This window comes from Rhinoderma darwinii, chromosome 1 (assembly GCF_050947455.1).
Source record: "Rhinoderma darwinii isolate aRhiDar2 chromosome 1, aRhiDar2.hap1, whole genome shotgun sequence".
In the NCBI taxonomy this organism is placed as follows: Eukaryota; Metazoa; Chordata; class Amphibia; order Anura; family Rhinodermatidae; genus Rhinoderma; species Rhinoderma darwinii.
This window is the reverse complement of record NC_134687.1, coordinates 624,896,989-624,912,275: the sequence shown is the minus strand read 5'-3', so window position 1 is coordinate 624,912,275 and position 15,287 is coordinate 624,896,989. Positions and strand designations below refer to the sequence as shown.

Sequence of the window (15,287 nt, the reverse complement as noted above, 5' to 3'; positions counted from 1 at the left end):
CACGAACATACATAGAAATCTCTTACCTGCTCCTGCCGCCGCCGCTCCCTCCGGTCCGTCCGCTCCGTCTGCTACCTCCGCTCCAAGTGCACAAGTCCGAAAGCTGCGACCGGAAGTAGTAATCTTACTGTCCGGCCGCGACTTCCGGTCCACAGGAAAATGGCGCCGGACGGCGCGCATTTCAAATTGGACTGTGTGGGAGCGGCGCATGCGCCGTGCCCACACACACGGCGTACACTATAGTGGATGGAACGGGCCCCGTTCACAGTCCCTATGGGACTGGAGCTGCCGTATTCCATGTCTGTATGTGTCGTTAATCGACACATACAGAAATGGAAAAAAAATGGCAGCCCCCATAGGAAAGAAAGTGTAAAAATAAAAAAAAGTAACACACAAATACAAACATTTTTAATAAAACACTAACATCAAACTGATATAAAAAATTTTTTGTGGCGACACTGTTCCTTTAAGGAATAATCAGTTATCCGCCATTGCTAGTTGGTGATTCTTTAACAGCGTCTGTGCCTCCACCCAATGTCTAAGTGTCTCCTCGGACCCCTCTTCTATATGTCTCCCTTCTGTTTCTGTCACCCGATCCTCTAGACTTTCTCCCAGTTGCCTAGATTTAGTTTTTATTCGTTTAATATGTTGAATGAATACTCCTCTCAAACAGGCTTTCATGGCGTCCCATAACACTCCCCGCGGCACTGACTCAGTATTAAAATTGAAATATTCTTTTATCAAGTCCCGTATTTCCCCGCCATCCATCAATTTTAGCCAAAACGCATTTAGCTTCCAATTCCCGGGGTTCCTGGTGGGCCTTACACCCGCTTCCAGCGTCACCGCCATCGGAGAGTGATCTGACAACGCCCTCTGTAGATATTCTATTTGTGCTATGTACGGCACTGCTGAAGCTGTGCATGCTACCAAGTCTATTCGCGAAAGAGACTGAAATGTGGATGATGCACACGAGTACTGCCTCACCCCTGGATGTTTATCTCTCCAAATATCCCGCAAACCCAATTCCTCCATTAATCTTCCAAAGGCGGTCAGCTCACCCCTTTGCCCTCCCCCTCCCCTATTAAACCTATCCAACCCTTCAGACATCACTGCATTAAAATCCCCCATCACGATTAGCGGTACCTCAGGCCACCTGGAGAGTTTCTCCGTAATTCGTTTCAGTACAATGCTAGAATAAGGCGGAGGTATATACAGCACACTAGAATACATTCCCAGTGATATATAGTACAATGCACTCCCACATATCTCCCCTCCTCATCAGAAAAGGACGAATGACAGACAAAGGGAAGACTCCTGTGTATCAGCAAACTCACCCCCCTAGAATAAGTCGTATGAAAGGAGTGAAACCCATGTGCGATCCACACTCTCTGCAATAAGGACACAGATTCTCTAGTCAGATGCGTTTCTTGCAGCCCCACTATCAGGGCATTTTGTTGTTTAACCCAGTTAAAGATTGCCTGTCGTTTCTTAACTTCCCGTATTCCCCGGACATTCCAGGATAGACATTTAACCGATCCCATCAGGCGTCATATCTTTAGGAAATCTGTTACTCCTCCAGCCTGCTCCAGTCAAGATATTAGGCCGTGCGTTCCCTCCCTCCTCCCCTCCCCCCCCCCCCCCCCCCAACAAAACCTCCCCTCCGAAAAGGGTCAGAGCGACATGTACTGTCTCTCCTATCCAGAAGAAACGCACCATAGTGCTAACTTTTGACATGCCCTACTGGCATCTCTCTTTGAACCGTTTAACTTTCTCACCACTTCCAGTGAGCGCTGGCTCCCACTACTATTCGCATGTAATAAACAATCCCACACCTTTCAGCAGAATTTACAGATACATTAGGTACCCAGTAACAATCCCACAATAACATTGTCATCAAGTGCGGCCACTCTGTTAAAAGGATACCACCCTGCTGTGTTTCAGACATGGGTGTTCACACACTTCGGAGAACTGCATAAGAACATATAATGTGCTACAGTCCCGTAAACGCCAACATGGCTCCAGACTTCACCGCCCAGGCAGGCTTTCACGCATCTTCTTCTCCAGCCGGTCTCCGCAACCGTGCCTCATTGCCATCCAGCCATCTGGCAGCCTCTCTGGGGTTCTCAAAGAATGAAGCAGTCCCAAATGCAACCACCCGCAGTTTAGTCGGATACATCATGGAATATGGTATGGAATATGGTATGGACAAGTTCCTCAGACGCTTCTTTACATCCCAATATTGCAGCCTCTTCTTCTGCACCTCCGCAGAGAAGTCCGGATAAAAGGATATTTTGGCGCCATTGATGGAGATATCCTGCCGTTCCCTTGCCTTCCTCAGGATCTTATCTCTGTCCTTGTAATGTAACAGCTTCACTAAGACCGGTCTCGGGGGTCTCCCCAGTGGTCCCAGCCTGGTAGGTACTCTGTTATTGCCCTCCGCTTTTTCCGGCACTCCTACCAAACGCACGTTGTTTCTGCGTAACCGATTTTCCAAATCATCCGCCTTAGCCTGCAGGGCCACCACCGCCAAGGACTGAGACTGCACATCCCGCCTGAGCTCCGGCAGAACATCTTCCACTTCAGACACTCTCCCCTCAACTGTGGTTCTCTCTGCCACTTTCTGTAAATCATTACGTAACAGCAGAATATCCTCCTTCAGGCTTCCCATCTGCCCAGTCAGCATAGATAAGATGGAGGAGTTCTGCTTCACCGCAGCGAGTATATCTGAGGGAAGGCTCCTTCACCTGGTCTCTCCTGCTATGCGTCCTGCCTCCATCTTCCTCAACACGCCTGTCCCGCCGCTGACTCCCCAGCTCTTCCTCCTCCTCACTCACTGTGTCCTCTCCCAGCACGGAGTACCCGGAGCCTGAGGCCATGCTGTCTGCCTTCCCACTGCTAGCCACCGGCGGCTTGCCTGCTGCAGATCCGCTCACACGAGGGGTTCTTGTAAATCTCTCCAGCCTGTCTGCCGCCTCAGACCGCATGTGCCTGCTCCTGCATTCAGTCTCCTCGGCGCCATCTTGTCTTCTCGGCCCCGGACTCGCCGGCGGCGTTTTTGTTTCTTAGATCGGGTCATTGCAGCTGTGCTAAGCGGTATCGACTCCTCCAGCCTCCAGGTCGGTGAATATTACCGGGTAAAACAGGGATAATCAGTACTTTCAGGATGGACACAGCGGGAGCTCCAGCCACACACGTCCTCTTACATCTGCTGCTAGGCCACGCCCCCCATGTGTGGGGTTTTAACCCATCCACACCTCCCTACATCCATACTTTAAGGTATTTTAAGTGCCCCCTATAAGGCTCTGTTCACATCTGCATGGTGGCCTCCATTTATAACCAAAGCCACAACGTAGTGCTAGATCGTTATGTAATGAAACCAATGGACCCTTTTGACCTCTAATGGGTTCAGTCATGGTATCCATAGTTGTGGCATAAAGAATAGCGCCTCATGCAGGGACAGAGCCTCATATGCAAATGTGAAGGAGCAGGCGGGAGAAGGGTCCTATCTGACTGCAGCGGGTCTTTATTGGGGTCTTCATTTCTGTCCTTATTCTACATGTGTTTTTTATTTATTGAAGTTGGATGAAAAAGAGTCTCGCCGTTTATTCCAACAAATCCTCTCTGGTGTGGACTATTGCCACAGACACATGGTGGTGCACCGAGACTTGAAACCAGAGAATGTTCTTCTGGACGCTCACATGAATGCGAAGATAGCCGACTTCGGTAAGTCCCAGTATTGGAATGGCGGTAAGAGTTGGCCCATATTGCGGTAAGCAGATCTTGTACTTGACTAAGGCCGGATACGTTAGAGCTTATGGCCGATCTCTTCCCCCAATAAACCTATATGCTTGGGCTGTCCAAGTGGGGAAAGGGAATGAGCTGCTGCCAGACCCCTCCAGTAGTGGCTCATCTGCCATAAGTGATCGAGCTTCGCTAGGATATGCCATCTTTCTGATCGGTGGGGGGTCTGACCTCCAGAAATTGACCTGGCTTAGCACTGCAGCCCCTTCACTATTTTTCCCTCGCGGCAGCGCTATTGAAACTGGCACAGCCCTATTCAAATGAATGGGGCTGTGCTTAAGTCTCGCACACGCAGAGCGCTGCTCTCCAGGGAAAACCTTGAAGGGGCTGCAGCCCCTTCATTCTTAGAATTGGAGAGGGTCCCAGAGGTCAGACCTTCACCGATCAGAAAGTGATATGCCATCACATAGAGAGCGCAAAACTGTTCTCGAGCTTTGCGAAAATATCCTTCAACGCGTCACAGCACCGTTCTGTTACAACTGAAGCTGCTGCTGCAACCAGAGAGCTGCCATCATCTGGAATACACTGTTTAACGCTGTGTTTTCCAACGAGTCCATTTTTATGGGTTTGAGCAGGACCGGCTGGGTCTTGTAATGGATTGCACCTCTCATTTTGTGATCTGTACTTGTTCTTCAGGTCTCTCAAACATGATGGCAGATGGAGAATTTCTGAGGACGAGCTGCGGCTCTCCCAATTATGCTGCACCAGAAGTAATATCAGGAAGGTATGTTTATTTTAAAGCAAATCGCTTTATCTTGATAAAACGACTTGTTGAATTCTATGGGAGAGTATAGTGGGCATGCTTTCTCGTGCACCCATTGTTCCTTCCTGCCCCTAAGTAGCCAAAATAAATGGCCAATAAAGCGATCACCAAATGCGTCGGTCACTTACTGTATGTGATATTCACTATATAAAGAAACCTTCTTTTTCACACTGGCCTCACTACAGAATAACTCTTCCTGACGCTTTCCAGCTTGTGCTGTGTACACTGAGTGCAGGGTCAACATGAAGCGAATCCGTACTGTGCAGGGAGAGGGAGGAGGAGGAGCTGAGCTGACCACTGTGCAGGGAGAGGGAGGAGCAGCTGAGCTGACCACTGCAAGGAGGAGGAGCAGCTGAGCTGACCACTGCAGGGAGGAGGAGGAGCAGCTGAGCTGACCACTGCGCAGGGAGAGGGAGGAGCAGCTGAGCTGACCACTGGGCAGGGAGAGGGAGGAGCAGCTGAGCTGACCACTGGGCAGGGAGAGGGAGGAGCAGCTGAGCTGACCACTGGGCAGGGAGGAGGAGGAGCAGCTGAGCTGACCACTGGGCAGGGAGAGGGAGGAGCAGCTGAGCTGACCACTGGGCAGGGAGAGGGAGGAGCAGCTGAGCTGACCACTGGGCAGGGAGAGGGAGGAGCAGCTGCTGAGCTGACCACTGGGCAGGGAGAGGGAGGAGGAGCAGCTGAGCTGACCACTGGGCAGGGAGAGGGAGGAGGAGCAGCTGAGCTGACCACTGGGCAGGGAGAGGGAGGAGGAGCAGCTGAGCTGACCACTGGGCAGGGAGAGGGAGGAGGAGCAGCTGAGCTGACCACTGGGCAGGGAGAGGGAGGAGGAGTAGCTGAGCTGACCACTGGGCAGGGAGAGGGAGGAGGAGGAGCAGCTGAGCTGACCACTGGGCAGGGAGAGGGAGGAGGAGGAGCAGCTGAGCTGACCACTGGGCAGGGATAGGGAGGAGGAGGAGCAGCTGAGCTGACCACTGGGCAGGGATAGGGAGGAGCAGCTGAGCTGACCACTGGGCAGGGAGAGGGAGGAGCAGCTGAGCTGACCACTGGGCAGGGAGGAGGAGGAGCAGCTGAGCTGACCACTGGGCAGGGAGAGGGAGGAGCAGCTGAGCTGACCACTGGGCAGGGAGAGGGAGGAGCAGCTGAGCTGACCACTGGGCAGGGAGGAGGAGGAGCAGCTGAGCTGACCACTGGGCAGGGAGAGGGAGGAGCAGCTGAGCTGACCACTGGGCAGGGAGAGGGAGGAGCAGCTGAGCTGACCACTGGGCAGGGAGAGGGAGGAGCAGCTGAGCTGACCACTGGGCAGGGAGAGGGAGGAGCAGCTGCTGAGCTGACCACTGGGCAGGGAGAGGGAGGAGGAGCAGCTGAGCTGACCACTGGGCAGGGAGAGGGAGGAGGAGCAGCTGAGCTGACCACTGGGCAGGGAGAGGGAGGAGGAGCAGCTGAGCTGACCACTGGGCAGGGAGAGGGAGGAGGAGCAGCTGAGCTGACCACTGGGCAGGGAGAGGGAGGAGGAGCAGCTGAGCTGACCACTGGGCAGGGAGAGGGAGGAGGAGGAGCAGCTGAGCTGACCACTGGGCAGGGAGAGGGAGGAGGAGGAGCAGCTGAGCTGACCACTGGGCAGGGATAGGGAGGAGGAGGAGCAGCTGAGCTGACCACTGGGCAGGGATAGGGAGGAGGAGGAGGAGGAGCAGCAGCTGAGCTGACCACTGGGCAGGGATAGGGAGGAGGAGGAGGAGCAGCAGCTGAGCTGACCACTGGGCAGGGATAGGGAGGAGGAGCAGCAGCTGAGCTGACCACTGGGCAGGGATAGGGAGGAGGAGCAGCAGCTGAGCTGACCACTGGGCAGGGATAGGGAGGAGGAGGAGCAGCAGCTGAGCTGACCACTGGGCAGGGATAGGGAGGAGGAGCAGCAGCTGAGCTGGGCAGGGATAGGGAGGAGGAGGAGCAGCAGCTGAGCTGACCACTGGGCAGGGATAGGGAGGAGGAGCAGCAGCTGAGCTGACCACTGGGCAGGGAGAGGGAGAAGTGAGGCCAGTGTGAAACTTAAAGGGGTTGTCAACTACCGGACAACTGATCTGTCCACTGGACGTACATGGCAGAAGCAGTTGGCTCCGGCCACTGAAAGGCGGCCGAGCTGCAGTACTGCAGATCTTCTATTCAAGTGAATAGAACTGCAGTTCTGCAGCACGTCCGCTATGTACGGAGCCAACTGCCTCTGTCTCTTACAGCACATAATGGGAAATCACATCCGGTGTCCGCAGGCCACCGAAGTGGCTGATCGGTGCGGGGTCCGGGTATTGGACCCACACCGATGATATACTGATGACCTATCCGGTGGATAGTTCATCAGTTGTCTGGTAGTGGACAACCCCTCGAAGGTTTTTTTTTTTTTATGCTGTACACGACAGACATTTGGTGATAACAAATTTATAACCGTTTTATTTTCGCTGCTTTGGAGCAGGAATGACTATGGATGTGCAGATCATTTTAATGTCTAATTTAACGTCACTGTTTTGCATGGCAGACTATACGCTGGTCCAGAAGTGGACATATGGAGCAGTGGGGTCATCCTCTATGCATTGCTGTGTGGGACCCTCCCGTTTGATGATGACCACGTGCCAACACTTTTTAAGAAGATCTGTGATGGGATCTTCTACACCCCTCAGTATCTGAACCCCCCAGTCATCAGCCTCCTGAAGCACATGTTACAGGTCGATCCTATGAAAAGAGCAACAATCAAGGACATTCGGTAACGCAATTAAGTAATTCGGATTATAATTAGAAGTTTTATAAGGTAAAGATCTGCGACTATAATAAGCTTCTACATGAGGCCACGTGCATTGAATGTTTTGATATTGTTACTATGTTCAGAGAACCTACCGGGCGGCACAATTCGTCTGTAGCCTCCCCTGTTCGCAACTTAGGTTGGGCTCTAGGGTACTTGGTTAGTGCCAGATTTAAGTGCCACCAAACGGTGGTTGAATTTCTGAATGTTTTAGCGACCGGTCAAGTAGGGATGGTTAATTATATGGTTGCTATGGGCAACAACAAAGCATAGTCTATACGTGTACCAGGAGTATGATGTAGCGGAATAGCAGAGCTGAGCACGTAGTTCTGGTGGGGAGGATAATCAGTCCAGGATTTGGCAACGGAGATGTAGTAGAGCTGGGTATGCAGGGAATCAGGAGTTAAAAACCAGGCCTCAGTCTCTCCTTGGGCACTGTAGCAATGGGGTGGTCTGCCCCTATGGTGAATATGCCACTGGCTGCCGGGGTGGGGGTGTTGATATCCAGTCTTTATGGATGGTGTTGGGGTAACAATTTTTTTATTGGATCACTTTTTTGAAACTTGTATTTCTTCTTCTTTTTTTCTTTTATCTAGAGAACACGAATGGTTTAAGCAGGATCTCCCAAAGTACCTATTTCCCGAGGACCCCACCTACAGTACAAATATGATTGACGATGAAGCCTTAAAGGAGGTGTGTGAGAAGTGCGAGTGTACGGAGGAAGAGGTGCTCAGCTGTCTGTACAGCCGCAATCACCAGGACCCGCTCGCGGTGGCGTATCATCTGATCATAGACAACCGGCGCATAATGAATGAGGCCAAAGATTTTTACTTGGCTACAAGCCCCCCGGATACTTTTGATGAACCTCACACACCCCGTCCCCATCCAGAAAGAGTGCCGTTCTTGGTAGCGGAGTCCCCTCGACAGAGACATACACTCGATGAGCTGAACCCCCAGAAATCGAAACATCAGGTTGGGGTGAGAAGAGCAAAGTGGCATCTGGGAATTAGAAGTCAGAGCCGGCCGAATGATATCATGGCGGAGGTGTGCCGAGCGATGAAGCAGCTGGACTATGAGTGGAAGGTAAGGGGTCACCATTGGAAGGAGGCAATATTAGCTTTGTTTAACCCCTTAACAACACGGCCTATTTTGGTGACCAGGACCGCAGGATTTTTTTTTGTTCTTGCGTTCCTGTCTTTTGACAGTTAAAACTTATTGTCGCGTTGGGTTTTTCAATGGTGTCATTTTGGGGTGCATAAAAAAAAAATTTTTTTTTTTTGGGGGATACATGTTTTGGTTTTTCTTTGTCCATCATGCTTCATAAATAACAGGTTAACATTATTCTATGGCAGGGGTCGGCAACCTTCGGCACTCCAGCTGCTGTGGAACTACTACTCTGTGTGGCATGACTGCCAAAGGCTGTCAGGGCATGCTGGGAATTGTAGTTTCAAAACAGCTGGAGTAATTGCTGATCCCTGTTCTATGGGTCAGGAATCCTCCCCCCCCCACTACGGCCCTCGAAACTTGGTTTGATGTCTGTAATGCTTTTGGTCTACTCATTACTGACAGTCAATAGTGCTCTGTATACCAAGGCAAATTGCGTTCTGGCCTTCTGACGGAGGTATGCTTTGGTAGGACTCCTGGCAGAAGGTCAGACGTATCTTACTGCATGGTATTCAGTGGAATACATCACCCCGGGACTGGCCCTGGGAAAATGTCTAAAGTCATTGTACTTATATGGACAGTGATGTCTGGAGATTCCCCAGGACAGAAGTCTGGGCAGTGTGCAGCTGATGCTCGGCCTGGGGGCTCCGTTATTGGTAAGCTCATGACATCACTGTGTGTATATACCAGTGGTGTCGGGACCGTCCTGACTTATACCTTTAACATATGCTTGTGACTCCATACGTGTACCAGCCTGACTGGTGGTGGGGGGGTGTCCTGGCTTAAGTAAGGGTCAGGGGTACATATAATTTAAAGCTTACTCCCACCTCAGACATTTATGGCCTATCTATACCTGTCGGGCTGGGCAAGTAATAAAACTAAACCGAAATTCAGCGCAATTAACAGATGTCATCAATAGCTGAAAGGTCGCTTTCGGGACCCCTGCCGATCAGCTGTTTATTTCTTGCTCACTGATTCGTCAACATGCGCTTAGCAACGATTTACAGCCTTCTCCCATTGAAGGGAATGAGAGAAGGCTGCAATACCTGTGAATCGCCACTAAATACGCATCAAGGACTCGGTGAGCAAGAAGTGAAGGGGGGGGTGGGAGGTGTCCCAAAATTCTGATCCTGGCCTATTAGCAATTTTTACTGGCTGGAAGACGCCTTTAACTGTATCCTCATCCTCAGGACGCAGATAGTTGAATCTAATGGTAGACGAGGGACCGGTTACCTGTAAGGTCTCTGCTACCATTCACTATGCACCAAGCCATGAGCATCCGGCGATAGACGGGTGTGAGGCAGTGATGTAATCGTGTTGTCTGCGCCAAGCCACACAGACCAGAGGGACTTCCTCCACTCGTCGTTGGAACGGGGTTGTGTGTTTTAGGTACTATTATGGCAGAGAGGGCAGCTATAGGGCATTATACTGTGTGTGGGGAGCACTAGGGGGGCAATATATTGTGGGGGCAGTGTCTGGGTATGTTATATACAGTTGTATGCAGCAGGCTCAGGGATAAATCAATTGCGTAGCATGCACATAGGGGTGTGGTATGCAAAATGGGTGTGGCCTACATTTTTTCTTTAATCGTAATCTAGGTTACATCTTTGATTAATTGTGATTTTGACTTTAGTCCTATCCACCCAGCCCTACTCCTGTCCTACCTTCTGTCGCTGGGCTCCGGCCACTGAGTGAGGAGTAGTCCTGGAGTACAACAGAACAGTCAAGCTCACTGTTAGGCCCCATGCACACGAACGTAAAAACGCCCATAATTACGGGCCCATAGACTTCTATTGGCTACGGGTACCTCCCCGTATGCTTACGGGAAGGTGCCCGGGCTGTTGAAAAAGATAGAACATTTCCTATTTCAGGCCGTAACTACGGCACGGGCAGCCCATAGTCTATGGGGCTCCCGTAATTACGGGTACACACACGTAGTCACCCGTCATTACGGGAGCCCCATAGACTAGGGAGTGTTGCTAGGCGACGTCAGTAAATAGTCACTGTCCAGGGTGCTGAGAGTTAAACGATCGGCAGTAACGCTTTCAGCACCCTGGACCGTGACTACCGATCACAATATACATCAACCTGTAAAAAAAGACGTTCATACTTACCCAGAACTCCCTGCTTCCTCCAGTCCGGGTTGACGTTACAGCCCATGTGGCCGCTGCAGCCAATCGCAGGCTGCAGTGGTCACATGGACTGCCGCGTCATCCAGGGAGGTCGGGCTGGGTGTCAAGAGAGGGACGCGTCACCAAGGCAACGGCCGGTAAGTATGAATTTCTTTTACTTTTACTACGGAAAGGGCTGCCCCTTCTCTCTATACTGCACTGATAGAGAGAAGGGGCTGCCGATTTAGTGCAGTGCAATTTTGCAGCGAAAACGTGCCCGTAAATACGGTGGAATACGGGAAGAATGTGTGACCAAGGACCCGTATTTACGGAAGGAAAAAAATAAGTTTGTGTGCATGAGGCCTAAGGCTGTTAGTTTCCTTAACTTCCATTCATTTCTAAAGGCATTCCAGTCCTAGGGTTGGTGCTCTACGTGTCCATAGGGCTCGATCCAGCTCCTAATGATCAGATTGAAGTTCATAACTTATTAGTTGGATCCGGTGTGTCAGCTGAACTGACGGAAACCGCTTTGACAGACAGATGCAGCTTCTATGTATATAGGACAGATAGTAGCTGTATCTTAAAATAAAAAAAACTGTAATAGAAGTGCTTTTAGAAGTTGCTTAATCCAAATACATTGATTTAACACAAAATCAAATGCTACCAAATGTGTACATGGCTTTTTGAATGTACATCCAAATGTGGGGAGGGGTTAAAAGTGTAAGCTAATCGACACAGAAGATTGGAATAAAATGGGTTAAAGGGTAGCTAAACTTACAAAAAACTTTTCCAAGAAAAGCTTATCAGTTGGTGTACGTGCTTTCTGAGAAAAGCAAATCCGAAACCAAGTGGCTCATCGTTCGCTAAAATAAAGCCGCAGAAGAGCTTGGGCGATCGGTGGGGGACGATGTGCTCAGACACCCAGTGATCTAAACTTCCAGAAAACTTCTGACATGTAATAGTTACCCTTTAATTATATATTTTTGAGCTGACATGTAATAGTTACCCTTTAATTATATATTTTTGAGGGGGGTTTGAGCTATATCACCGAGACAGGTGACCTGTGTGTGTATAGATGTGTATGTATAAAATATTTAAAAAAAAAACCACAAAAAAAAAAAAAAAAAATGGAATACCCCTTCTTGCAGCCACCACTAGGGGGAGCTCATTTAATACTGAAAACCATCTTCTGAAAGCTCCACCTAGTGGTAGCTGCAGACAGAGCTTTATCATTAAAGGGAATGTCGCTATATTTTTTTATTTATTTTTTTAAAATTTTTAGTATTTAAGTGATTACACATTGTTTAAATTTCTTTCATTTTTTCACAAGTCAGGAAATATTATAAATTCGATTCTAATTTATAACATTTCCATGTGCTGGTCACTAGAGGGAGCAGTTCCCAAAATTGCAGCATGGTCAATGTGGTGAAGCAACCTCATTGCTTTATGCTGCAAATTTGGGGTAGACACACTCGCTCTAGTGTCCTCACACAATCCCCCCTCCCTTCTTCTGGCTAGTGCCAGGAGAAGGAGGGGTTTGAATGTCTTCAAACCTCCTACACTGTGTACCGCCATTTTCTGAGTGACTGCACAGTGTAGGAGGATTAGATACAGGGCTCAGCAGACAGTATAACACGAACATACACACACATCACATTACTTGCTCCTGCCGCCTCTGCTCCTATTCCTTGCACCTTCGCTTCCTTGAACATATGGCCGGAAGTCGTAATCTTACTGTCCGGCAGCGGCTTCCGGTCCACATGAAAATGGCTCCGGATTTCACTCTGCGAACTAGCTTTGTTTTGGTCTGTGTGGGAGCGGCACTCTGCGGGAACGGCGCATGACGGCGTACACTATATTGAATGGAACGGCTCCCGTTCGCTTTCTCTATGGGGATGTATGTGCCGTATTCCATCTCTGTATGTGTCGTTGTTTGACGCATACAGAGATGAAAAAAAAATGGCAGCCCCCATAGAGAAGTTAAAGTAAGAAAAAAGTTGAAAGTAGAACACAAATATTTTTTTTTTTTTTATCATACTAAAAGCAATATGATAAAAAAAAAAAAAATCCTGACACCTTCCCTTTAATGTATGCACAGACTAAACTACTGAACCTGCAGTATTGGCGCTACATGTCTTTTATATTGACCGCTTCTTGTGCTTGGATCCTGTAGGTGGTGAATCCATACTATCTACGAGTCAGGAGAAAAAATCCAGTTACTAGTATGTACACGAAAATGAGCCTGCAGCTATACCAAGTGGACAGCAGAACGTACCTCCTCGACTTCCGCAGTATTGACGGTAAGATGTGTCGCTATAGGAAGGTTCTTCAGTAAGAAGACATGGTACCTGCACAGGTTGTAGTATTCCAGGATTATCCCCCCCCTTTGCGGGTATGGATGGGCACCACATGGCCACACTTAAGTGGAGACCCAAACGTCACTAGATTTTGGAGCATGGCTGCAGGGAACACTAGTGAGGACTGACCATGTTGGATAATGCTGGGCTCATAGTTTGTGTTCAACACCATCCAAAACTGCTCAATGTAGTTGAGGTCGGAACAGTCGCGTTCATCCACACTAAGGCTAGGACTACATGACTGCTTTGGCCTTAAGGTGAATGGGGCTGTGTTGCGAGCTGCAGTTTATTGTGACCCTACAGTCCCAAGAAATGTAAGACTTATTGTGACTGGGACTCGCAGGTTGCTGTGACCCAACACTTGCCACGTTCACTTTAATTATGTGCAACGCACCAAGGGGTACAGAGTTCTCTTTGGCCGTGATACATGAATATATTCTGCCATTCGCCGGATAATTTACATGGGGTGGTCATGTATGAGATAATTAAGCCCACAGGTATTAAGTGACTGAGTGATATCGATACCACGTGTTATCCTGCTGTGATGGCGTGCCAGTGCCGCCCCTCCACACAGTAGTATGTGCCACTATGGTGGGTACATTTTGCATAGAGCTATGCGGATATAGGTGACTGCTATATAACCAGTTACATCTAAACACCATCTTTTGAAGTCGAGATTAGAAAAAAAGCCTTGTGTGCAGGTTGTGTAGTAGGCGGCTCAGCCCCATCCACTTCAATTGGGCCAAGCTGCAATACAAACAGAGGACAGGTGTGGTGCTGTTTATGGAAGAACAGCCATGTTTTTAAAGGGATTGTATAGAATTATAAATAGTCACATGATCCTAGACCAGCCATTCCAATCCTTTGCGCAGTTGACACCCTTTTTCTCACGGTTCTTCCTCTAGTAATACTGAAGCCATCCATCGGGGACGTACTCCTTATAACTGCAGCGGGACGGGAGTTTTTCTGTTCTATTTTAATTACTTTAATTTCTCTAAACAGAGGAAGTAACAGAAACCAAGTCCGAAGGCGCCTCCCGAAGACTGTCCGGATCCCGCCCGTCCCAGAAATCAGATTCCGATGCAGAAGCCCCAACAAAGTCGTCCGACGGTTCTGTCCCTTCATCCCTGACCTCATCTGTAGATTCCACCAACACTGACTTGGTCCCTCGACCAGGAAGCCATACTATAGAGTTCTTCGAAATGTGTGCAAACTTAATAAAGATACTAGCGCGGTAGGCGAGGCACTTAACTATTTCATATCCAGCAATAAACATGCAGTAACTTGTAGCCAAATGCTTCCAGTTTTAATCCAGTCCTACTATACACAGAGCTGAAAGCAACATCAGAAATGCTATTTGCACATAGATCAGAAGACTTTAACTCAAACAGTTAAGCTTAAATGGGTTGTCTAGGATTAGAAAAACATGGCAGCTTTATTTTAAAACTGCACCACACCAGTCAACAGGTTGTGTGGGGTATTGCAGCTCAGCCAGATTCACTTGAATGGAGCGGAGCTGCAATACCAGACACAGCCTGTAGGCAGTTGTGGCGCTGTTGCTGAAATCAGCAGAGTTTTTTTTTTTTTTTTTTTTTTTTTTTTTTTTTCTAATCCTGGACGACCCCTTGAATGTGTGATTTATTATTTTTAATAGATACTCGTCACCAGAAGTATAATGTATTGTATATAATGTCTCCTTCAGGTTGACAAACTTTTAATTGCACATTTTATTGAACACTGGGCTTGTCGCTTATTTCGGGACACCGTGGTTTTGTTTAAATTTTTACTTCTGTTTTTCATGTTTTTTCATTTCGCATTAATTTTGGTATAAACATATCGCGATGGCCGCTGGAAGCTTCGGGACATTGTATCTGGAAATCGGGGGGTTAATGACTGAGTGAATTTGTACAAATGGCATGGAGGTTTTTTTTTTTGTTTCAGTTTTTCCCACAAGTTTCTAATATTTGGCTAAATGCAGAATGTCATGCGACTGGTGATTTTTTTTTATTGGTGATAGATGAAACATTCCTCGCAGGTTTTGGGTTGGCATTCACTTGTTTATGTAAAAAATCTTGATTAAAAATAACAAAATACAATCCAACTACAATGTCGCTGTATTGGTGTCATTTACAGATTGGAAACGCTGAGACCTACAGGTACTTTTTATTTAATTTTTTTTTAATATTTGGCACAGGGCAGAATTCAGCCTTAAAGGGGACCTGCCACCTATTAAACCAGCAGTACCAGGTGGTAGTGGGAGTCAATTAAATAAAAATAATTATTCTAAGTAGTCTCTGTACCGT

The 15,287-nt window shown here is 48.6% G+C and overlaps 1 protein-coding gene across 2 annotated transcripts in view; it reads left to right on the top strand.

The window, feature by feature from the left end:
- PRKAA1 (protein kinase AMP-activated catalytic subunit alpha 1) overlaps positions 1 to 15,091 on the top strand; it is a 44,456-nt gene extending 29,365 nt beyond the window's left edge. Inside the window, exons 4-9 of one of the 2 annotated variants that reach the window (XM_075842312.1) lie at positions 3,576 to 3,723; positions 4,438 to 4,525; positions 7,092 to 7,316; positions 7,949 to 8,435; positions 12,801 to 12,927; positions 13,987 to 15,091. In XM_075842312.1, coding sequence (XP_075698427.1) covers positions 3,576 to 3,723; positions 4,438 to 4,525; positions 7,092 to 7,316; positions 7,949 to 8,435; positions 12,801 to 12,927; positions 13,987 to 14,222 — 1,311 coding nt within the window. In that variant the 3' untranslated portion in view covers positions 14,223 to 15,091. The remainder of the gene's footprint in view (positions 1 to 3,575; positions 3,724 to 4,437; positions 4,526 to 7,091; positions 7,317 to 7,948; positions 8,436 to 12,800; positions 12,928 to 13,986) is intronic. The other variant, XM_075842321.1, reaches the window with a different exon arrangement.
- The last annotated feature ends 196 nt before the right edge of the window (positions 15,092 to 15,287 follow it).